This window comes from Pyrus communis, chromosome 16 (assembly GCF_041283825.1).
Source record: "Pyrus communis isolate YQ-2024b chromosome 16, ASM4128382v1, whole genome shotgun sequence".
Taxonomy (NCBI): domain Eukaryota; kingdom Viridiplantae; phylum Streptophyta; class Magnoliopsida; order Rosales; family Rosaceae; genus Pyrus; species Pyrus communis.
Genome location: NC_142580.1, coordinates 4769169 through 4793355, shown reverse-complemented (window position 1 = coordinate 4793355; position 24187 = coordinate 4769169). Strand labels below are relative to the sequence as shown.

Here is a 24187-nt window from a genome sequence, read left to right as displayed (position 1 = left end):
AGCGTCGTTAGGTCATTTAACTTAACAAGATCTAACAATTCTTGTTTAGATGTTTAATTAATGGGCCCTGGATCCGCGAGGACCGTGCCCACCTCAGATGTGCACTAGAGAAAATTTAGGTTGTTGATACCCCCAAGAAACTATCGTTTCGAACAAGGCCCTAAAAACCCAAAATTAATCACCATATGAGACTCCTAGATCCACCAAATGCGGAGGCCTTACAGTAATCATATGGCCACTGAAAGCCCACCCTAAACTAAAATCCCAAAAAATAAAATATGAAAAAAAAGAAGAAAAAAAAAAGTAAGACAAAGATTCCAAACAAATGATAATCGATTGGTTAGTTGGAGCTAATCCAAACTACTCTAAGTGGAGCTCTCAAGACTTGTTGTGTATGTCTTTACTCCAAGCTAAACCTCATTAATATGTTAAACTAATTAGTTGGCAGGTCATCATAGACATGTCAAATCAGATTTTATAACATTGATAAATATGAGCTCGTTTGAATATACTTCTAAAATGGTTGACAACTTTTTTTCTAATGTTTTTTTAACTAATCTTTAGTAAAATGCAAGCGAATCCTGAAATTGGAACCCAACTATTTTCTCTAAAAGCGTTTTCGATCATTTTAAAGTACTTTCAAATTAGTTATATAATTGAAATATCACGAGAAAGATTTAAATGAAACAGTAGTCCTTATATTATCATTTCTTAAGCTAGTTATGTAAGTTATATGAGAAATTAATACATGACGATTTATTATTAGTTTTGGAACACTAGCATTTTGACGGTTTATTTTATGTATTACATTATTAATTAGATATATATGTAATAACATGATTCATTAATAACAACACATAACGGCATGACAATGCCTACGCTAAAATAACAACAATTTAGATGATACTAATACATTGTTACATTAATAACAACACGTGACAGCACGAAAATACCTACACTAAAAGAACAACAATTTAGATGATACTGTTACATTGTTACGTAATATTATATGTTAATAAAATAGTGTTATGTGAACAAAGATTATTATATTAGACGACACCTTTACGATGTGTCTATGTCCAAAGAGTGCTATAAAACGACACCATAACCCCATAAAATGCCCAGATATCAGGTGGCAATCAAAAAGTCCAAAAGGCTGGTCCTTCTCAAGAGTTAAGACTGAAGGCCCACAGTCAAATGGATTCCCATCTACCCCAACCTCCACCGTTGCCATCACCGCCGCCGCCACATCCACAGCCCTAAATTCCACTTCCCACAATTCACCAGAAAATACCCAACACCAATCGCAATTTCCAACAACCATGAAGGTCATTTTGGTCATAGTCTCACTCTTGCTCTTCAACTCCCTCCTCCCCTGCCACTCCATAGAAGACGACGTCGCATGCCTCGAGGGCGTCAAGTCCTCGCTCACCGATCCAGAAGGGCGGCTGAGCCAATGGGACCTCGGCAACAGGTCGGTGGCCTCCATCTGCAAGCTGGTCGGCGTTACCTGCTGGAACGAGAAGGAGAATCGCCTCATCAGCCTCCAGCTCTCGTCAATGGAGCTCGCCGGCAAGCTCCCGGAGTCTCTCAAGTTCTGCCACAGCCTCCAGAGCTTGGATCTCTCCGGTAACGCTCTCTCCGGTTCGATTCCTCCCCAAATCTGCAACTGGCTTCCTTACCTCGTAACCCTAGATCTTTCCGGCAACTCTCTTTCCGGTTCAATCCCGCCGGAGATCGCCGACTGTAAGTTCCTCAACACTCTAATTTTGAACGACAATCGCCTCTCCGGTTCTTTGCCCTACGAGCTCGGCCGGCTTGATAGGCTGAAGAAACTGTCCGTCGCCAATAACGATTTAACCGGCACTATTCCGCTGGACCTGTCGAATTTTGAGAAGAATGATTTTGATGGGAACGACGGGCTTTGTGGGAAGCCTCTGGGGTCGAAATGCGGTGGATTGAGCAGCAAAAGCCTCGGCATTATCATCGCCGCCGGTGCTATTAGTGCTGCCGGGTCTCTGATCTTGGGATTGGGCATTTGGTGGTGGTTTTTCGTCAGGGGGGGTCGGAAAAAGAGAAGCTTTGGGGACGGTGTTGGCGGTGGTGATAAGAGTGAGGGTGGCTGGGTTGGGTTATTGAGGTCTCACAAGGCTATTCAGGTGTCTCTGTTTCAAAAACCCATTGTGAAAGTCCGGTTGGCAGATTTGTTGGCCGCCACCAACAGTTTCGACCCCCAAAACATTGTCATTTCTACGAGGACCGGTGTTTCGTACAAGGCTGTGCTTCCTGATGGGTCGGCAATGGCGATTAAGCGGCTCAATGCGTGTAAGCTTGGTGAGAAACAGTTTAGGTCGGAGATGAATAGGTTGGGCCAGCTTAGGCATCCAAATTTGGTGCCTTTGCTGGGGTTTTGTGGTTTGGAGGAAGAGAAGCTTTTGGTGTATAAGCACATGTACAATGGCACATTACATTCCCAGTTACATGGAAGTGGTAATGTGAATAGCCAGTATGGTTTTTTGGATTGGCCGACTCGGCTAAGGATTGGTGTAGGTGCTGCTAGAGGGCTTGCCTGGCTTCACCATGCGTGTCAGCCACCTTATCTGCATCAGAACATTAGCTCGAATGTGATTCTTCTCGACTATGATTTTGAAGCTCGCATAACAGATTTTGGGCTGGCAAGGCTGGTGGCTTCTCGTGACTCCAATGACAGTTCGTTTGTAAATGGGGATTTGGGAGAGTTTGGTTATGTGGCTCCTGAGTACTCGAGCACGATGGTGGCATCGTTGAAAGGAGATGTGTATGGTTTCGGGGTGGTTCTTTTGGAATTGGTAACTGGACAGAAGCCACTTGAAATCAGTAATGTAGTGGAAGGATTCAAGGGGAACTTGGTGGATTGGGTGAATCATTTATCAAACACTGGTAGAAGCATGGATGCCATTGACAATGTCTTATCTGGGAAAGGTCACGATGATGAAATTTTGCAGTTTATGAGGGTTGCTTGTACTTGTGTTGTTTCTAGGCCAAAGGATAGGCCTTCCATGTACCAGGTTTACGAGTCACTGAAGAGTTTTGCTGAGAAGCACGGTTTCTCCGAACAGTATTATGAATTTCCGTTAGTCTATGGCAAACCTGTTCCCGAATCCTGATTTCAAAGAAATACTCGCGCAGGGAGAGTTCCAAAGCGCAAGATAATGCAACATTCTTCATTGTATGCTTACAAAAGGCATGTTCTGTGATTGGTATGGTTCCCGCTAGGGCATGATTTCGCTGTTGTAATGCTCATCTCGTTGAATCATTCTGTATTTTAAACAAGCATTATGCATTGTAACGTTTATGTAATCCACAAATTCTCTGTTTTCGTTTCTTGAAAATGCTCCTTCAGAATCTTCGTTGTAAGTTTCCCTTGCCAGAAAATGCTTGAAATTAACCATTAATATTGTTCACCATGTGTGTCATGTGTGTTTGTATTCACAGATGTTCAACTTTTCTTTCGGTGAATCTTCTTGTTAACCAAAATACTGCCCATTATGGTACCTCTAGGGTTTCCCATTAACTTGTTGTCTAAGTAGGTTCTCAAATCCAGCAAAGAACTCACCTTTTGGAGAGAAATTTCTCTCCATGGCACGGGAACACTGCCGCCGTGATGTCCACTTACAAAGATACAATGTCATGCGTAACTTTCTCTTCCTGTAGCATTATGTTAGTGACATGGGATGCGATGGTGACAATCTTCTTATGTCGTATAAAGTCTTACCTGCAGGCTGACACTCCAAAAGAATCATCTTCCGAGAAATTACATGGTGATTATTTTGGAGTTCGGTTGATAATCCCAACCACTAACGACTTTTCTGTCCACACCATAAAGAAGAAAGTGAAAACTCAAAAAGGAGTTTAGGTCATGTCAGAAGCATGGTCTTCTCGTGACAGCATTAAAAGTTTAGTACTGAAATCTGAAAAGACATAAGAATCTTCTTCTAACTTCTTCATCATCATCATCGCCAACTGCTACAACTGAATCATATAAATGTGATTATTTATGGTAAAGGATATTTTTCCTAAGGATCCTAATGATTCTGTAATCGTGTCTGTTCATTGTATATTGTGCGGTTAGTTTTCATTAAGTACTATTTAGATTTGAATTTTAAATAATTTCTGACCTTTCGATATGCGATGAACCAGGATTCCTAGAATCTATAGACAAAAGATCCGTGGATGATTGTTTTCCATTATTTATGACCTATCTTTTAGTGGTTCCGTATACTTCAAAGCTTTTATTAAAATTGAACGTCCGTGTTGTGACATTATGGGCCTTTATTCATTTGCTACTTTGTATTTTGTACACCTCGTAAATTTTGACCCACATGGTCATGGTCCCAACCCCAATCTGTCAATTCCACCCACTATGTCATTGCACTCAATCAATGAGGTGTGCTTTCAACATTACCTAGTACTCAATGTTATGAGTTTTTTAGTCATTATATTTCATTTCTATAAATGTTGGATCTTCTTATTTTTAATTTCAGCTAATCATTTCTCGTACCATTTAAGCTTCATTTTGTATTGATTTTTTTTTATTTTTGTTGTCGAAAACAACTTTATTTTAAAGTTAAGCAATTAAAAATAGTATTTAAAAGCAACATGTAGGTTGTTTTTAAAAGCTGCTTCAAAAAAAAAAAGCAGAGTTGAATATTTAATAGATATTCAATTAATGTAAAACCCTCATTAGTTTTTATAAGTTTACATTATTTAACCTTCAACTCACTTTATCCCTTGAAGAACAAAGTGACCGTGACCAACTACTATTACAAACACTAACCTTACACCACTACTGCCATTACCACCACCATCATAATCGCCATCACTGCCGCCATCACCTCCATGACTACAGTCATCACCATTGACACGAGAATCGCCTCCTTTACCACCATTGTTACCTCTACACCCCATTATTGGCACCACCACCATACCCCCAATTTTGTTGCTGGCATCACCCATACCGCCACCATCACCACTACTGCCCTCGCCACTACTGTCATCACCACCACCCCACAACCATGCCCATTTTTTGTTACTATATACAATTATATCACTTTTATATTAAAATTTACCAAATTGTTTTACACTGCTTTTTATATTAAAAGTTGCTTTAATAAAAAGGGGAGTTGAATCTTTAAAGGATATTTTCAATTCAGGTAATACCCTCATTCGTTTTTAAAACCGTACCACCATTGTTACCTCTCCACCCCAAACACCGCACCCCACTATTGAGAATAGGAATTTATATATTCTAGTCAATCATAGTTTAAGGAGAAATGCTAAGTTGACTCTCTCAAAAGTGAGACTCTCAATGTACTCTCTGACACCTCATATTTTTTCACAATGTTTGATATAACACATAAATTGATGTTAAACTATGAGGTTACATAAAATTTATAAAGAGTTCCACTTTTAAAAAAGCCTTCAGCATTTCTTGAGTTTAAATACGTGTACAAAAAAGCCTTCAATTCTTCTTTGCAAAAAAATAAAAAATAAATAAAAGCCCACTCTTAATATTTTGACACATGACGAAGGTAAACTTCCTAACCCATCTAACAGTGTTAACTGTAAAATTAAAAAAAAAATTAAAAAATAAAAAACCAGAAAACCTAACAGCCGTCAGCCACCCAACTTCATATCCGGCAACCTTCTTCCTACTCACCCCTGACCACGTCAGTCAACCAAGTTTGTGTACACAAAACCGTAATTTGTGGGAAAAGTCCCACTCACTCAAGATTCAACTGCGAATGGGTGGGCTGCAGTTATGAACTCGTGAGCATTACTATTAGGGCCCAAATGTAAACGACATGTCATCGTCTCATCAAGCAACGGCCCAGTTACAAAAGCCCATATACCAGTCTGCGAAATACTGTGAACACGGGGGCCAATTTTATAATAGCAAAGAACTTCAGGGGAATCCAGGGAAATAAAAAAAATTATGAAGCTCCCGATTTAGCAGAAGAGAATAGAAGAGAAAGAAAGAGGCGAAGAGAGAGGGAGAGAGCAATTATGCCTTCAGATTCATCACTCTTTCTCCTACTGCTCTTCTCCATAGCCTTCAATCTGCTCTCAGTAGCCCACGCCACGTAAGCCCTAACCCTGGAATCTATACATACACATACATGTGTATATGTATGCTTGCGAATATTTGATATGCGATTAAGTGCGGCAGTTGAATTTTCAACAATTTTCTTTGTTGGGTTTGGTATTTCAGGATCGGAAGCGAAGAAATCGGAGGAGGGATTGGGCGGAGGGCGCTGCTGAGTCTGAAAGAAACCCCTCACGGAAGCAACGCCACCTACGAATGCTCTCCTGCTGGCCCTTGCGTTCCTTGCCTTTACCCCGAAAAGGTTTTTAATCTTGTGCTTTTTGATCGTTTTATATTTCGTTTTTTATGATCTCATTTCGGCCAATTGATTGTTTCTCAATCGTATTCTGATGTACTTTGTGATCCTGGTGTGGTAGAATATCTTGAGCATTCAACTATTGTTTGAGGCTATTTGGATATGATTTGGGTTTCTGGATTTTGTTGTGGGATGTTTGGTGTTCGGAACTCGGAAGTTTTCCTCGAATTAAGAACAAATTTGAAAAGAATTGATTGCTCTAGTTTTGCTTATGCTGCAAGTTAGGATTTTGTTGTGGGACGATTCCCTGTTCGGCAAGTTTCTGTCAAATTAAGTTAAAAAAATGGACAGAATGGATTGGTATAATTAGCTCTACACTTGAGTGACAATGCTGCAAGTTTGGATTTTTGTTGCGGGACATTCCCTGAATGCCAATTTTTCATGAAATTGAGAAAAGTATTGGACAGAATGGTTTGGTTTGATTTAGATCTACACTTGAGTAACAGTAGTACAAGTCAGGATTGATATTTGAACACACTGGCTTGAAACTGAATGAATTTGAAGCACTTCCATTGTGGTTTGTGTTGTGTTCGAATGAGCTCCGATAAGCAATATTTTTAACTCGTTCTGCTATGAATTATGGTATTTTAGGATTTCATTAGATATAACCAAATGGGGTTCTATGAGATAGTGAACTGCCCTCACATATGTGGACCACATTAGCGCAATTCATTTGCTCTAATTGCCTTTCGTAGATTGTTAGAAGCAGCTGTAGCTATAATGCAGTGATTTGAAATAATGGTGATCTGAAAATTAACCGTGTATATCAAATGATTATATGAATCATTGCTGCATGTTGTGCACTTTTGAAGATTGAATTTTATATTGGCTTTATGTGTTCTCTCTTGTTTCTGATTCCTTTGCCTTGTACGGTTGTAATTATTTGTTATTTGTGTAGAAAGACGAGAAATATCGCTGCAGTGAGACTGGGTATCGCATCCCTTTGAAATGTGTTGAAATGAAACTTGGCTCAAAGGAAGCAAAAGAGAAAGGTGCTCAAAAGAGTCGATCTGCTCTGGAGATCTTCCACAACGTTGAAGAATCGCATAATGCAGAGGACCTCGGTGCTTACGTAAAGCATAGAAGTTTACTTGATGATTCATCCACACAAGAGCCACAGGCTTACATTACATATAGAAGCTGTATACCAGCAGTTAATGAAGAGAAGTTGTCGGTGCTTGGTTTCGAGGTATGCATATATCTTTTGATAATACGCTTTGGTACCTTCCTTTTTGCTTGTTTATATCCGATATGAAAAACGAGCTCGGTGGTTGTCATACTATGCTTGATCAAATAAGTTAATCGAAGGGTGATGATAACGGAAACTAACAACGGTGGCTTGTATCCTTGAAATACTAGTTCATCTATATTCTTTTTTCCATGTTAATGTATGGTGTTATGAATTGCTGGAACAGGTGATCGTGCTGTTCTTGTTGCTCATCAGCGGTTCATTAGTATACTTCAGAAGAAAGCAGACTACTTCAACTGCAGGATTTGTACGAATTCAGAACAACTCGAGGTTTTAAATGGAGATTCAATGCCACATCGGAAGCTCACTCGAACTGTACCGTCTTCTGCCTTCAATTTCATCTGCATAATATTTCTCACATAGCTTATTATTCTTCCGTTAGGAATGTATTGCAAAAGCTCGCTTTATGCTCGTCGATCTAGTTACGCTTGTGCGAAAGAAATGTAAAGAAAGTCCTGCATTACCATGCAGTTCAATATAAGTTATTTTTCGGTTCGATGCGAGCAAATGCGGCAACCAAATGGCTCATAGCAATTTGACTGGAAGTGCTTTTAGAGAAAATAATTTTTTATTCCAAAAGCACTTAAAAGTGCTTTCTACAAGAAGCACCTTACGTGCTTTTCTAAAATTTACTTGTATTTTTATTAAGGATTGGTTTAAAAAACATTTTCACCAAAAACGTTTTCAATCATTTTAAAAGTACATCTAAATGAGTTTTACCAAAAACGTTTTCAATCATTTTAAAAGAACATCCAAACGAACATTACGTTGAGGTTGCAAAATTCCAGAACAAGATATACCGTGTTATTGACGTTTTCTGTCCGAAAAATATACAAGACAACAGCCATAGGCCATTGGTGACTATTGTCAGTTCTACTAACGAGGTTCTTCAGAAAATCAACAAAGCAGCAGCGGTGTGGACCAAAAACTCCAAACAAAAGAATCATGTTGACAATAACCCTCAACTTAAACAAACACAACTCCTTTACGACGCATTTAAACACGGCAGAAAACATGGATTACAAACAGCCTGTAAGAAATTGAAATTACAAAAAATAGTCCGGAGTCTTGCGTGTGTTGTCAGGTTCAATTTGACGAGGGGCGGGATCAAACTGCAGAAAATTCTGTTCCATGTTCTCCCCAATTTCCAAAATTGCAGCCATGTTCCCGCACCGATAACAATAGTTTGGAGCGCTAAAAACAGTCACCACATTCTTCTCCTGAAAGACAAAGTTACGATGGAAGTTAAAAATACAGCTAAAAATGACGCAAAATGAGGAAAAGAGGACAAGCTTCTATTTCCAATCGGGGTTTGCGCACCTGGCACCAATTGTATCCTTCCATGACAAGCTGATGGGCTCTTGAAATCAGACTGAGTCCATTGGTATGGTTAAACTGAGCGGCTATATCCTGCCCGAATGTATAACCAGCACCACGTGGAGATATTCCCCACCCACAGCGGTCATCTGGGTCAGACCACAAGAGATCGCACATTGGTCCTTCATGTGGAACCTGCTCATTCAGAAACATGTTACGATGTAAAAATAACCACAACAAGCTTATACGATGCAAAACCATGCGCCCATATTTGCAACTGAATTGAAGCATATAACGCATACGTACCTCCTGTATACGGTCCAAAGCTCGAATATTGTCCAAAGTGTCCAAAGATGGTGAAAGACCCCCGTGCAAACAGAAGACCTACAAGTTATACCAGAAGCTGTCAAAAACTACTGCAACCAACATGTCTTGAAGAAGCTCATCAAACTGCCAGCAAAACAAGGAACTTAACCTGACTCTCAATGAGGGCTGTAAGGGGAAGATAATCAAATAAATCGGTAAAGAACTTCCAGACATTGGCATTCCCATACTTTCTCAAGCATTCGTCATAAAAACCATACCTGGAAAAGGGACAAAAATGAGACAGAAATAAATAAAACTAGGATCCAATAAAAAGAAAGAAAAAAATATCTCTGTCAATAAACAAATCTTTCAACAGTCCATGGAATTAAGCTGATTCAACTCTCGGCTTTATTTTTCCATGCAGCCACATCAACAAGTAATTTGTAAATAGCGCTGGTTCCAGTATCAATGGAACCCCATCCACTGCAGCCATATAAAGTACAGTGGACGGATTAGACGTGTCTACATTTAAGAAAATGTTACCATAAGGCAGGAGCCTTTAACAATAGGAACATGATGCGGGAGCCTTGAAGGGCTATACCTTATATATTCTGCTGTCATTTGGATACCCCAGGGAACATGGAAATATATTCTAGGGACCACGGAATTATAAAAACATGATTTTTTTGTGGAGTGTACGGTCCCACAAAAGCATACCATATCTAACTACGAAAGCAAGTATCTACATCGCTTAAATAATATCTGTCAAGAGACTAAGCCAAGGAAAACGAAGAGAAAAAGCCTTCAAGCTAACATGGCATTTCCGAGCATTATCTACACTACTCTTTTGTAAAACCTTTAGAGTCAATCAGCAAAACAACACAGTGAAAATTTAGACACAGCCCACAACTTGGATTGCTATAACAAAACTGTCAGACTATGAGCAACAGACATGAAATAGAATAAACATTCTTACACTTGAGTAATTTGCCGACTCTCATGATTTCCTCTGAGGATTGTAATTCTATCTCTATAACGGACTTTGAGGGCGACCAGAAGCGTGACAGTCTCCACGGAATAGTACCCACGATCTGCATTTGTGCAACATGATATTAAGAAAACACTGGCACATATGTACACGTAAAATTCCAAACTGAGGCGTTCCACTTTCTAAAACAATGTCAACCCATCAATTAAGCTAAACAACACAACGCATATAGCTCAGCATAATTATTTTTTCCCCATTTACGGAAAATCATGCTTGACATTCCAACAGATTTTAGACAGATAAGAACACAATACAAGCAATAGAAACCCAGCCAACCAATTCCCTGATAACAATTACAGTAAGATTGATCGAGGCCACAACAAAATATCACATAAAATTTAATCCTTTTCACATTAATCCAAGAAAACAACCGGATCATAGTATGTGATTCCAAATATACAAACTGGATTATTCGCAAGTCAAACAGAAATCAAATCCAGAGCCTCATTCATTTCCACAAATAAAAAAATAAATCCCAAAAACGGTAAACGAATCAAAACCCAAAAGAAAATAAGGGAAAAAATGCAGAAAAGGAAAGAAAAAGAAAAAAGAAACTGACCTACATAATCACCCATAAAACAGTAATTAGTATCGGGAGCGTTCCCTCCTATCCGAAACAGCTCAATGAGGTCGTAAAACTGGCCGTGTATATCTCCGCACACCGTCACGGGGCACTTCACCGGCTGCACGTTCCACTCCTCCACCAGGATCGCCCTCGCCTGCTCGCACAGCGTCTTCACCTCCGCCTCCGGCAACGTCTTGCACTCCATCAGATGCTCGATCTGACGGTCCAGATCCGAATGAGACGGCATCGCTTCGCTTCACCACCACCAACACCGCCGCCCTCAGATCCAATCGCCAATTCCGATTCCTACAGATCCAAAACAAAAAACCGATGCGCGCGAACTCAGCGCCGGCGGAGCGATCTCGAGGCGGGGAGCGAAACGAGTCGTTTTGGAGGAGATCGGTCGAGTTTCGACCCCTCTTCTATCATTCCTCGCACCGTCTTTGTTTTATTTGTTTAAACAGAGAAAAAATTAAAAAGGTCAAAAAATCTGGAAATTAAATCGAAATTTGTATTTTATTTATGTGAAGAAGAAAGGGAGAGAGCCTCTCTCGCTCGCTGCGAAATGAAATGCAAATGCAAGTGAAAATGCAGATTTTGGAATTTTTTAGATTTTTTGTTTTTCGTCAATATTGTGAGGAAGAAAACATTTTCTCTCTCCGGTGGCTCCGCCGAGTCAACATCGCTAATGATCGACACGTGTCGACTCCAGCTGCTCTTTTGGACAGTTCAACCTGCTAAGCGCTTCTTCTTGTCCCCACCATCCGATTTTTCTTTCTTTTTCTCTTTTTTATAATATTTTTCAAGGAAATATTGCACAATACTACATGGACTTTTTGGTTTCGTGCAATTACCACTTAAATTAAAAGTTTTTACAATCTATCCCCAAACTTCATATTGTATTGCAATTTGGCACTCAAACTTCAAGACGGTCCCTTTTCAATAGCATTCTCGTCACTTACGATTTGCTAATTTGACACCCAAACTTTTTGTTTGATCGGGCGTCGGGTGTCCTCCCTCCTAAGGGACATTTGACACCTGAACTTCACGAGTACCGTTTTTTAATTGCATTTTTGTCATTTACTTCGAGTACGGTACTTGAAATTTGACATTAAGCTACACTAATTTTATTGTCGTTGAAAATTATGTTTTGTGTCGTTTCTATCTAAGCAGTAAACAAGTTGTAAGAATAATTTGTGCAAATTCCCTTTTATACATGCATAATTGACAACAAACACTTGAAGGAGGGCCTGCAGACAAAACCCTAACAGCAAGGGGAATAATTTTGAGTTTATTTGGTCCAAACTATGACATCAAAGGGCATTTGTTTTGAGTTTATTTGGTCTAGAAATCACACTGAAGATTCATTCAATTTTGAGCCTTCGGATGTAGACTTTTCAAACATTGACCGTATCCAAAAAGACGTGAAGCTTAGTGTGCTTTCAAATTAAGTTTTATATAGTTTGTAAATTCATGTGGTATGTGGACTAGAATCGTCTATGACATTTGAAGGATTTTATTTGAGTTGCACTCAATTTTCGAGCTAAATTCGACTTCCTTTTTTGTTTTTGGTGTGAGGTGAGGAGCGCTCTTGCAATTGCACCGGTTGCTCCCCTTCAGAGTCGCCAAATTGGATCCGCCAGCACATGAGGCCTTAGAGTTAAGTTCAACTAGTCTTGTTATAAATATATATATATATATATATATATATATATATATATATATATATATATATATATAAGGTTCAACTAGTCTTTGAAGTTTGAACATGGAGTAAGCTACGATGATTGTCCCACCGGTTTTATTATATATAACTTCAGCACCACTAGGTATTTATAATTAAATGAATCATTGTCAATGTTTCAGCACATAGAATGTAGACTTCTGAAAGATTTTTATATAGCTATAATATGAAATTATAACATGATCTCTAACAACTAGTGCATCATTGTCACATATATCTCTAGAGAAATATTTTATTTTATTTTAAATTTTTATTCGTAATAATATTATATATATTTTTATTACTCGGCAGTGTTGAAGCAAATGACTAAACTAAGTCGTGTTGTCCCACATAAAGGAGTACAATCTATCATTTTGTTCTTTCGTATCGAACTTAAAGAAAATGTAGTTTCCCCAATTGTAGTGCGCCACCTGAAGCTTGTCCACTCTCCCTAGCAGATTTATACAAAATCCAACGGTTGCCTTATCAAGCGCTAACGATTCGATGCACTCGTAAAAGGTGGTGTTGAAGGGTGAGTGTTAATATGTGAAGGTAAATTTTTTAATCTCTCCAAAAAAAAAATTATAACTACATAAAACTTATTTCTTTATAGAGTATTATTGAAAATGTATGTTGTAATTTGATAATTCATTCTCGTTAGACTTATCTCTGTCTCACTCTCACATAGTGGAATGAGCAAAACCTTCAAGTTTTTACTTATTATTTATTTATTTTTATTTTTCTGTTTGAGTGATACTAGATAGATTAAATTTGTAAATTATATGATATGTCACAAACAAAAAATAAACACGTTAATCAACACTTAATAATAATCAAATCATCAACAACCACATCATTTGGCTTACAAAATTTAATCTAAAAAGTTGGTCTCCCTACTATTATCTTTGGCCATATCTCCCTTAGGTCATTGTTTTTTCGCTTCTCAATCCAATAAAAAATATAAAACCCCACAAAAGATAAAGGAGAGGATAAAAAGGCTTCACTTTGAAGCTATTGAAGACCGTATAGTTCTTCCTTTTCTTTCAACCTCTTTTATTTTGTTTCTTTATTTAGTTTTTCGGTTATGATATTCAAAAGAATACAGTTTTTTTTTTTTTTTTTCTTTTGTTGAAAAAAGAACACTGTTCGACTCTTTCGTCTTCGTTTTGGGAAATTATAGTCTGATATACGTACAGAAATAATTCATAAAAACACAAATAAAAACTTTTGCGCAAAACCTTGATTTGTAAGTTTTGTCCTACGCAAAACTAAGTTTGAATGGACCAAAGACCAAAACAGTAAGCATTTCGCTAAAGCATCCAAGAGGCAACTTTATTTTCCAGATGCAATATTCCACTTTTATTAATTGGTAGGATATGTTCACTTTAGTTTTGGAACTCATGCCATAAGCATATTTATTTAATTTTTAAATTACTTGTTGATAGTTAAACTAAAATATATAGGAAAATGATAAACATACAGTCTTTTAACTTTTTAGTTTTTACACATTCATGTTTAATCATGATCGTTGATTATGTTTGATTTATTTAATCTAATGGTTAGAAACAAAAAGATGTGCATGAGAAATTAAAAAGAACTGTAAAAATCACTTCCCTTGTATATATATATTTGAGAATCTTGAAAAGTGCAGGGCAAACCATCCCATGCACGCATGGTGACTGCTACAACATCTTTTGAGTACTTTAAGTTATGTTCCACACATAAATATATTCTCATCGGCTTTTTTACATGCAAAGACAAATTTCCTCTATCGACTAAAAATTTGCTATATCTATCACTCACTAAAAAAATTATGGAGAAAACAGTAATATTTGACCGATGAACGTATTTTTGTGTGAGTGGCAATCTTCATTTCCTTTCGTATACTCTCCCCGAACGCCTCCCAGAGCTATTTCTGTCATGAAAAAGATTTGCATATGCATACACAGCTGGGAGTTTTCACAATATTTTTCCAAGAATATTTAAACACAGACATACATACATAAGCCTAAAGGGCATATGCATCTCCATCGATTCGTATGCATCTCGATCCATCCCGTGCATCGTCTTCATCTGCACTACTCCTGCTGGAGTACTTAATTAGTGGCTAAGCTTGACCGGGGGGCCGTCCCGAGCTCCCGGCTCTCCTGTGAGAAGAAATCAAGTAAAGTAAGTAACTAGTTAAACGCAGATGCCTAATTGAAAGGTAACTATCCGTTAATATGAAGCATCATACCTAATAAAGGAGGCAAAAAAAGAAGGGGAAAGAAAAGACACAAATGTAAAGGTTGAAGGTACCATAAATGTATAGAACAAGGTTAAAGGTTAATTAGTTTTAAACAAACATCAGTAAGGAATGGAATAAAGTGAAGAAGCATGCTTTATTTTTCTTTTGTTGGAGTCAGTGAATGGGGATTAAAAACTGTACCTAATCGTGATTTAATCGTTGCAACAAATCAATGTAACAGATAAAGCATCAGGAGTGCATATTAGTTTTCTTTTAATTTTGGGTGCATATCCGCATGCATGTGCGTACTTCATATATGCAGTTGCATTAGATACTCAAATATTATAACCTAAAAGTAAAACAGAAAGGAAACAAAGAGAACCAATTCTCTATTAGCATCTCTATTGTTATATATTTTGCTAGAAAGATCAAGAAGAAGATATAATATCATGTTCTAATTGGGAACCTAAAGGGAAGGGAAAAGCCATGCATCACCAGATACATAATCATAATTGCAGAGGAACGTTTGCTTGATGAACATACACGCATGCACACACACACACAAATATCCTAAAGTATTTAAGAGATACATAATCATAATTGCATCAATGCATGTGAATCACACCATATAAAAGAAAGAGCAGAGGGTGCGTGCGTTTCTTGTCATGATCATTTTATTACATGAGCGGTATGTGACTTGTAAATGTGAGAAGCGTATATGTATGTATACTCACTCACTAGTTTTGGCAAATTAATTATGTTATTTTCCATTTACAACTCCTAATCTAAAACTTATAAACTCAATTACCACCACGAAGAAAGTGATCAAGAGTGAAGCCATATAAATCCTCACCTGTTGTGAATAGGATCTGGTCCTTTGGGAACTCTTCTTTTGCTCACCATATAGTTGAGATCCAAGTCTGGATGAACAAGCTTCTCTCTTCCAACCGCATCAGCATGCTTTGAGGCTGCTGTACTTGTACCCCCTCGAGTCTCTAGTGTTCCGATCAACAAGAAACAGATAAACCCTACTACCACAAGCGTTTGCAAGAACAACTTAAGGCAAGAAACACCACCACCCATAATTTGTTTTCTTTCCCTTTATTCCAAAATATACTAGCTATACTAGCTATAAGAAAGGTCGCTATAGCTGGCTAGCTAGGACATGGATGAAGGGAAATAATTAGAAGAAGAAGAAGAAGATAATATTCATCCTTGCTTGATGACTGGTGAATTAATAGAAAGAAGATAAGTAAGAGAAGAGAGGGAGGCAGGAGGGTTACGAGCTTAAAAGCTAAGAAGTTTCTTCATTAGCTAGAGAGGCAGTTTTTTACTTCATATGGTGTTGGGGGTGGTTGGTTTTCTTTATAGGATTTTTGAGGGTTTAAGATGCACTTTCTCGAACCTTGAGAGAGAGAAAGAAAGAAGGGTTAGCTTAGCTGGTTTGGAACGTGACATGGAGAGAGAGAGAGAGAGAGAGAGAGAGAGAGAGAGAGAGAGAGAGAGAGAGAGCAACTTTGCTTTATACTGAGAAGGCTTGGATACGGCACTCTTCTTTTTTAGGTGAACTACGACACTCTTCTTTTGCTTTGCTTTGATTTGTGTATTTTCATGCAGATAGCACATCTCTCTACGATGCCAAAAGACAATCCCTAAGGTACAACAGGAGCAAATACTAAAAGGGGCTTGGGGGTTGCCCGCTGTACGTGAAATGCATCAAATCTCCATGTCTCTTGGTCCATAAATAATCTCCATACAAAGGCATATATAGGAAGAATAAAACTATATTTAATGATTGGTTTACATCTAACCGATGGGGCCACGTCCCCCAGTACATGGAGTGAGCTGATTGGAATTGGATTTAGTAATTTTTTTTTGGTGGTTATATAAATTAGGGAAGGAGAATCGAACTCAAAATCTCATATATATGAGTCAATACTCTTAATCAATTAAGACATATTAACAAACCTCAACATTAAGGGGTGACACAACAAAACCGACCAATCATTCTTGTTTCATTGAGACAATGAGATCTATAATCTAGGGTATGAAATTAACAATCACTCCACACGTGTTAACATGAACTGAATTAATTATACCAAGTGACGATGTTCAAATACTAAAAAAATGACTTCTATATTAAATTTAACTACGACGCTACTAAAAATCTAGCACTCACAAAACATAGATACAGTTGATGATTTAATCTATTAATTATTTATGAAATTTATAATTCCGGCTTGCAGCCATGGTCCACAAAATTATGCCTTGATAATTAGAATCACCCTTTACATGGGACTGTTAATTTAATACGTTCCTGCACTGCACTCTTTCTCTTGGAATTTCAGTACAGGATCCTTGAATATATATTGAAGGTGGTTCTTTGCAACAGGTGTTGGTGTTGATTAGAAGGAATATTTCGCATGCATGCCATATTAAAACTCCACAAGGCCAAAGCAGCAAGCATTTCGCACATTTTGTCTTATCCATTCTCATATGAATATATCAGGGCGTAGCAGTGCAGTGGCAGCAATAAAAATTATTGTTGCCAGAATCAAATGCTTCTCTCACTCCTGTATTAGCTTCTTGTTGAAGGTAAATAAAGCTACACACATATAAAAACTACCCAAACCAGTAAAAATACGTGCTAGCTAGCATGCTAGTGCAGTACAAAGATATGGGATCGATGCTGGCACTATTTAAAATCAGATGTGGGGCGCTTTGGCTTTGCTAGTGCAGTACAAAGACAGGTTAGCACCTTGTAATCTTACCAACCAATTGATTAGCGTTTAAACGCTCATGTATATGTTTATGTGACGATGGTTATATTTAATACCATGATGACACGACATGTAAATGTAATGTGCATAACTATCTAACTTAAACCCTAATTTCGAAAAAAATATGGTTTTGGATGGAATCCATTATTTAGTTTCTAGATATTGACTTCACCGTGGTACAAAACTGTTCATTTGGAATGGCTGCGATGCATATAATAATATAGCTGATATTCTCTGTAGTGTTGGATAGTCTCTACCTGCTGATATTCTGATATTCCTATTTATCCCCATCTCATCATAAACTCAAATGATGAGGCTTTGGTTTGGATTGATCCCTTTTTTTATTTATAAAGCACTGTGACAAGAATTGAGTTCGATGACAGTTCAGTTTATAATACGTGAATTAATAAATATTATGTAATGACAATTGCACTATGTATTTTCTCGACGTCCAAAAGTAAACGATTTCGAATTAATATACTCTAGGAGCTTATAATCAATGGCGACCTCTGTGATGAAATTAGGAAATTTGGAAGCAAAATCAGTCAACTTGGTGGTAATTGAAAATAAATTTTTTTTTTTTTTGTCAAATCACAAAGTTTATGCCTTTGATATTCTGGACCAGCTGTCCAGCTTAGGTAGATACCTTAAATAATAATATGTATGAGATTCTATCACAAATTTGTATACATACGTAGTTTCATCCACTATAGGCACTTATAGAAGGCATCCCTATATTATATAAACAAAAGTTAAGTTTTCGGTTTTCAAAAAGTGAAAATAAAAATAAAAAGCTGAAGCTGAAATAACTATTGACAGTTTTTAGAGTTTAATTACGGTTCTATTGATTTCAACGTTGGCTGCATGCTTAACACGTGCAAGTCAAGCGGGAAATGGTGTTTCCAGAAATGGCCCCTTAATTATTAAGTTTAAAAACAGTTTAAAGTTACTTAAAAAAGGGTAAAATAACGTCTAATTAACTTATAACACGTGAATTAATATAGTGTGACAATAATTGCCCTACGTATTTTCCCAATGTCAAAAAGTAAACAAATTAGAATTAATATACTCTAGAAGCTTATAATCAATGGCGACCTTTATGACGAAAGTAGGAAACAAAATCAGTGAGCTTGGTGCCCCTTTTTTTGTCAACGGTGGTCAATGGAAAATCAATTTTTTGTCAAATCACAAGTTTATACCTTTGGTCATCTGAGCCAGCTGTCAGCTAATGTAATCATCTTAAATAATAATAATAATAATTTTGTATGAGATTCTGTCACAAAATTTGTACAAGTATACAGTTTCATCCGCTATAGGCAATTAATAGAAGGCATCCCTATTAGCCTATATATATACAAAAAAGATTTCGGTTTTTTTTCCCTCAGTTTTCAAAAGAGTAAAAATAAAAACAAAGAATTGAAAACGAAATAGTATCAAACAGGCCTTTAATTATTTATTTGTTCTTTTTGTATTTTAGGATTTGTACACACGACAAGTTAATTAGTGAAATGTATCACACTTATTCTATATGATTTTAGTTTTCAGTTTTCAAAAAAAATGAAAACTAAAACTAAAAACTGAAAATAAAATAGTTATCAAACGACCTCTTAATTGTTCATTTGTTCTTTTTGTATATCAGGATTTGTACATGACAACTTAATTAGTGAAATGTTTCCCACTTATTCGATATGTTTAAGGCTCGAATAAAATCAACATGCATGTAACATCGCAAACAAAAACCCCTCCAAAGATATTATTCTGTTCTTCATATGCTTAACCATGCTAATTAAGCATGATTAGATTAGATATTTTTACTCATTTCGTCCAGACTTCCACCATACATCTCTCTCCTGCGAGATTCTTTTGCAACTGTTTAGATGTCGACAACTCTTAGGAAAAATGGAATCTTATCATCAATTATATAATTGGAAGTTGATATATACATATATATATGTATGTATGTATGTATGTATATGCTTTTTCTCTTCTTTCTAATTGGTTTATGTTACTATGTAGGAATGAAAGACTAGGGTACAATATTAATAATCACGATAGTCATATGCATTTTAAATTATCATATCATATGTTTAGTGGCTAGTTAATTGTGATTAGAGTTTCTCAAAAGCAAAATAAAATTTTCTTGTGATTAGACCTTTCTTGATGATGTTATATAAACCAACGAGTGTGATATGAGAATTCACACACAATGAAATTGTGCGTGTGCAAAAAAATTGTCCATAATATGAATTTATATACAAACTTTATTGTTGTAAATCAGTTATTTCTCGTACTTTTGTTATAAAAGAAAAAAAAAAAACCATCTTCATAGAAATTTAAAACAAATTAGGAATTGTTAAGACATCTAACTATAATCAAGAAAATAAACGAACATGATAACATAGACAACACTAAAATGACAACCATTTAATTGAGTAAGTAAACGATTCAAAATTTGAATAATTCTTTCTCACAAATATTTTTCAAAGAAGACCTAAAATGAAACGGTTTGGACCATTAAATGTAAGGAACTTTAACGAAAAGCTTCCAGTATTGTTTACTTTAATGAAAAACCACATTTTTACACTGAAAAGTCAATCATGGTACTATTCAATTTACCTTTTATTTTATCCTTATCATTAAAATTCAAAGTTTTCAAAGTTTTTTAATTAGTTTTTCTTTAAATTATAATGCGGTGTAAACAAATCTTATATCACCTGAACCGTAAACAAATCATATCCGACCCGAACTCTTCAACCGCGCCTACGCGCAACCAAAGAGCGCCAAATTAACGGAAAAACCCACAAAAGCACGAGAGCCACGAAGCATGTTCAGTCACAGCAGAGCAAGCGCGAGTGGGCTCATAAACGGGGCAAAGGAGGCGGTGGCGCTCATCACCCAGCCGCGCACGTTAGCTTCTCGTACCCTCTTCCCTTCTCGCTTAGCTAACGAACGCCTCGCATCCCATTCTCACCGCCCCTACGCCATCATGAACCGAGACGACAACGACCCAATCGAAGCTATATTCCGGCAGAAGCGGTTGCTCCGGTCCAGAATCCGCAAAGAGCTCAAGAATATGGACCCGGTTCGGAGGTCCGAAGAAGGTAGCCCGTTCAAGTTCGAGCTTCCTCAAATTGCCCTCTAAGTGTTTGTGTTTTTGTCTGACTGAAACTGTTGAATTCTCAGATGCTGCAATTCAGAGCATTGTTTTAAATGCTCCCTGGTTCCAATCCAGTAAGAGCATATGCGCTTACATAAGCTCTCCTGCTTTACGAGAAGTCGATACGTCAAGAATTGTTTCAGAAATTCTATCCAAACCTGCCAATGGTGCGTGTATAATATAGCATTTGTGTGTGTTCATAATTCGTCTGCATTTTGTTGTTGTGCTTAAACTTTTGGAGATCCTTACTGTTGGTTTCAACTCAAGAGGGTGATGTGCAGAACAGGAAAAAGCTTTATGTTCCGCGTGTGGAGGATAGGAATAGCAACATGAGGATGCTTAGGATTTCCAGCGTTGATGATCTGATCGTGAACTCGATGGACATTTTGGAGCCAGCTCTTTTGGATTCTGATGGGAAACAACACGAAGATGGTACCCTTTTTCTAAACTATAATTTGCACGAGTAAATGTTCTCGATCTGTTTATACATTCATTTGTGCTAAAATTTGTTTTCAATATTTTCCTATTAGAAGTAGTTTCTTTTTCGGTTGTTGGTAATGGCGGTTAATTATATGAAGGACCTGAAGGACCTATTTGTTGCAGTTTTGGAGGCAAGCGATCCAGTTGACTTGTTCATCCTACCCGGTGTGTATTTTTTCTTAACCTTGCTTGTAATTACTTACCTACCTCAGAAAACTCCGATTGTGGGAGACTTAAAAGTATAATTTCATGTTATCTCACTTCAGTTTTTATTCTAGGGCTTGCATTTGACAGATGTGGAAGCCGTTTAGGCCGTGGTGGAGGGTAGGTTGATGCATCTTTGCTTCAGATTTTTACATTATCTTCATTTCTAACCACGATAGAGTTCATGTGATTTGTTCATTTATGATGCATGATCACTGGACTCTAATAAGGCTGTTAAGTGTTTGATGATTTGAATTGTTGAACATGGAAGCTACCTGAAATCTAGACCCATAGCAATGCATCTCATTCATTAATTTCTTTTCTAAGATACTGGTATATATTTGCTGAACTATTTGATTGCCCGGTTGAATCTTGAAGTTACTATGATTTGTTCCTAAAGAAGTACCAAGAGCTTACAAAGCAACGACAATGGAAGGAGCCCCTTCGAGGTAAATAACAATTGTTGTTAGTTCAACGGTAACTCGTAATTATATATGGTCTTGGACTTGCTGCTAGTGCTTGATAGTACAGTTTTTTCATGATGTCGTCTTCTCTATGATTTGGTTGCAGTTGCGCTGTCATATTCTGTACAGATCGTGGAGGAAGGAGCCATAGCTGTCACTTCAAATGATGTTTCTGTGGATGCTCTTGCATCTCCAGCCGGTGTCATTCCCATAAGCCCCGCTGCTCAGGAGAGGTGAAGCCTGAATAATGATTTCGGCATATCCTATATCTTTCTAAAATCCACCAGGGCAAATCGGGATGTCACAGCTCATCTTTTATTTGCCTCTAATCTAACAGGAGCATGGGATAATCAACGGATTTGTTTTCAAGATGGACCGCAGTACAGAGCGCCATCATTGTTGCAAGAATCTGTTTTAATTAGCTGCTTCATCTGTCTTCCAAGATAGTCTTGTCAATTACTAAGCACAAGCTAACGGACATAGCCACCTTCCAGCGGTCCTGCCTCATCGACGATTGTCAATTTGGAGGTGCATAATGCATAAGAACCTTGTTTGCTGGATTTGCATCCCGTCGAATTCCTGAAAATTTTGTTACGGAAAGAACGGAATCGAGGATATCCATATGTATGTAACCAACTGTACTTTGTTGCCTAATTATGATCCGAGTTTTTTGTATTTCTAATTTTTAGAAAGAAAAATAGCAGGATAAAAAGTTTGAAAACTAACCAAATATGTTTAAGAGTATGCTGTTTGGCTAAAAAGAGTCATCCCCCTCGTCTGCAAATGGCTGAAATCAACAAAAACAATAACGTGATGGCCTTACAGTTACACTATAAGTACTTTTTTCATAATTAATATGTCAATGATATCTATTGTCGCCAAAAACTAGTAGGACAACTAATAACTTTGCGGGAGTGGAAGTCAATGGTTAGGTCGTAGTTAGACATAATACATACAGACCTATAGCTGTTCACCTATAATATGACTACATTCACTATGGTTGTATTTGTATTGAGTATTTGAAGAGCTATGACATTTATATGGAGGGGGAGAGGCTTGAGAGCTCTCTTTGGGGGTTTGGACACTTCTCTCCCTTTCTTGTGACTGCTATCCCTCCTAGTGACGGATTCAAGATTTGAATTCTGGAGGTCATAGTGTAAAATACAAGTTTTTTAGATAAGAATAGAAAACGAAGCATGTAAAAAACAAATCAGTTTATTCTTATGGTGGGCTTGTTGTGCACATGTCTATAGATATCTGACATATACTGAAGTAATCTGATGAGTGATATAGAAAGAACTTGTTGAGTGTTATCCACACAACATATTAAGTTATCCTTAGCATGCATTACATTAAATATTTAATAAGCACAAAATAGACCTATACCAAACATTCAGAATGTTCTCAAAATATCTTTATATTGTTGTAAAATCGGCGTTATGTGTGCAGTGGAATAAATAAAACAAGACACAAAATTTACGAGGTTCCTCTACAGTCAATTTATAATTTGAAATAATAGGAGTATAAAGATAACTCTCTCTATTATCTCCTCTTCTTCCTCTCTTTTCTCTCTTCCTTATGTTTCTCTTCTCGGCCAAGAGTTGTGTGTCAACTCTCCTTCTCATTCATTTTTATAAGCAAAAGATTACTGTAGCAATACTATTTACTATATAAATTTTCGGAATTGGATCCTCTCAGAGGCAATGCCTCAGGATTCTATTGACCGGACAACATAGGCCGTTAAATTTTGATCCAACGACTACAAACAGGGGGTCCCTCTAAAAGTTATAATAATTGTAGCTGTTGGATCAAAATCTAACGGCCCATGTTATCCGGTCAGTAGGATCCCAAGGCATTGCCTCGGAGAGGATCCAATTCCCAAATTTTCTTCAAATGAATAGTAACTCATATGTTTTTCTTCATATGAATAATAATCCATTTGATATTTTTTAGATAAATAGTAACAAACTATTCATGTGGGCCATCCACATATTATATTACAACATATATGTATATTTTTCTTACTCAGATGGTCTGGGACCATCCATCTTTTACTATTTTTTGCTTTTTTTCCCAAACCTTCCCCCGAAAGGTTTCTAGATCCTAAGCAAGGAATTTTTTTTCAGCGTGTTCATAATATAAAATAATATATAAATGGTGAGATATTTGTATTAAAAAATTATAATTTAAATTAAATTTTCTTCACTTATATAATAAAATGTGATGT

At 37.1% G+C, this 24187-nt stretch overlaps 4 protein-coding genes across 4 annotated transcripts; 3 read left to right on the top strand and 1 right to left on the bottom strand.

The window, feature by feature from the left end:
* Positions 1–1127: 1127 nt before the first annotated feature.
* Positions 1128–3443, top strand: LOC137731823 (Leucine-rich repeat protein kinase family protein). The gene has a single exon (XM_068471056.2). It carries the CDS (start codon positions 1323–1325, stop codon positions 3144–3146), a length of 1824 nt encoding a protein of 607 aa, XP_068327157.2. The 5' UTR covers positions 1128–1322; the 3' UTR covers positions 3147–3443.
* A 2517-nt stretch (positions 3444–5960) lies between these two features.
* On the top strand, positions 5961–8184 carry LOC137730819 (structural polyprotein). Its single transcript, XM_068469801.2, has 4 exons — positions 5961–6122; positions 6251–6386; positions 7339–7629; positions 7856–8184. The coding sequence occupies exons 1-4, from the start codon at positions 6046–6048 to the stop codon at positions 7964–7966; spliced, it is 615 nt and encodes a 204-aa protein (XP_068325902.2). The 5' UTR covers positions 5961–6045; the 3' UTR covers positions 7967–8184.
* Positions 8185–8471: 287 nt separating this feature from the next.
* On the bottom strand, positions 8472–11691 carry LOC137730818 (serine/threonine-protein phosphatase PP2A catalytic subunit). Its single transcript, XM_068469800.2, has 6 exons — positions 10920–11691; positions 10289–10403; positions 9482–9590; positions 9313–9390; positions 9010–9201; positions 8472–8909 (listed from the first exon to the last, which is right to left on the bottom strand). Exons 1-6 carry the CDS (start codon positions 11170–11172, stop codon positions 8736–8738), a joined length of 921 nt encoding a protein of 306 aa, XP_068325901.1. The 5' UTR covers positions 11173–11691; the 3' UTR covers positions 8472–8735.
* An 8671-nt stretch (positions 11692–20362) lies between these two features.
* LOC137732095 (5-formyltetrahydrofolate cyclo-ligase, mitochondrial) lies at positions 20363–22635 on the top strand. The gene is made up of 8 exons (XM_068471388.2): positions 20363–20756; positions 20839–20979; positions 21080–21244; positions 21416–21457; positions 21571–21616; positions 21875–21945; positions 22067–22193; positions 22298–22635. Exons 1-8 carry the CDS (start codon positions 20480–20482, stop codon positions 22308–22310), a joined length of 882 nt encoding a protein of 293 aa, XP_068327489.2. The 5' UTR covers positions 20363–20479; the 3' UTR covers positions 22311–22635.
* The last annotated feature ends 1552 nt before the right edge of the window (positions 22636–24187 follow it).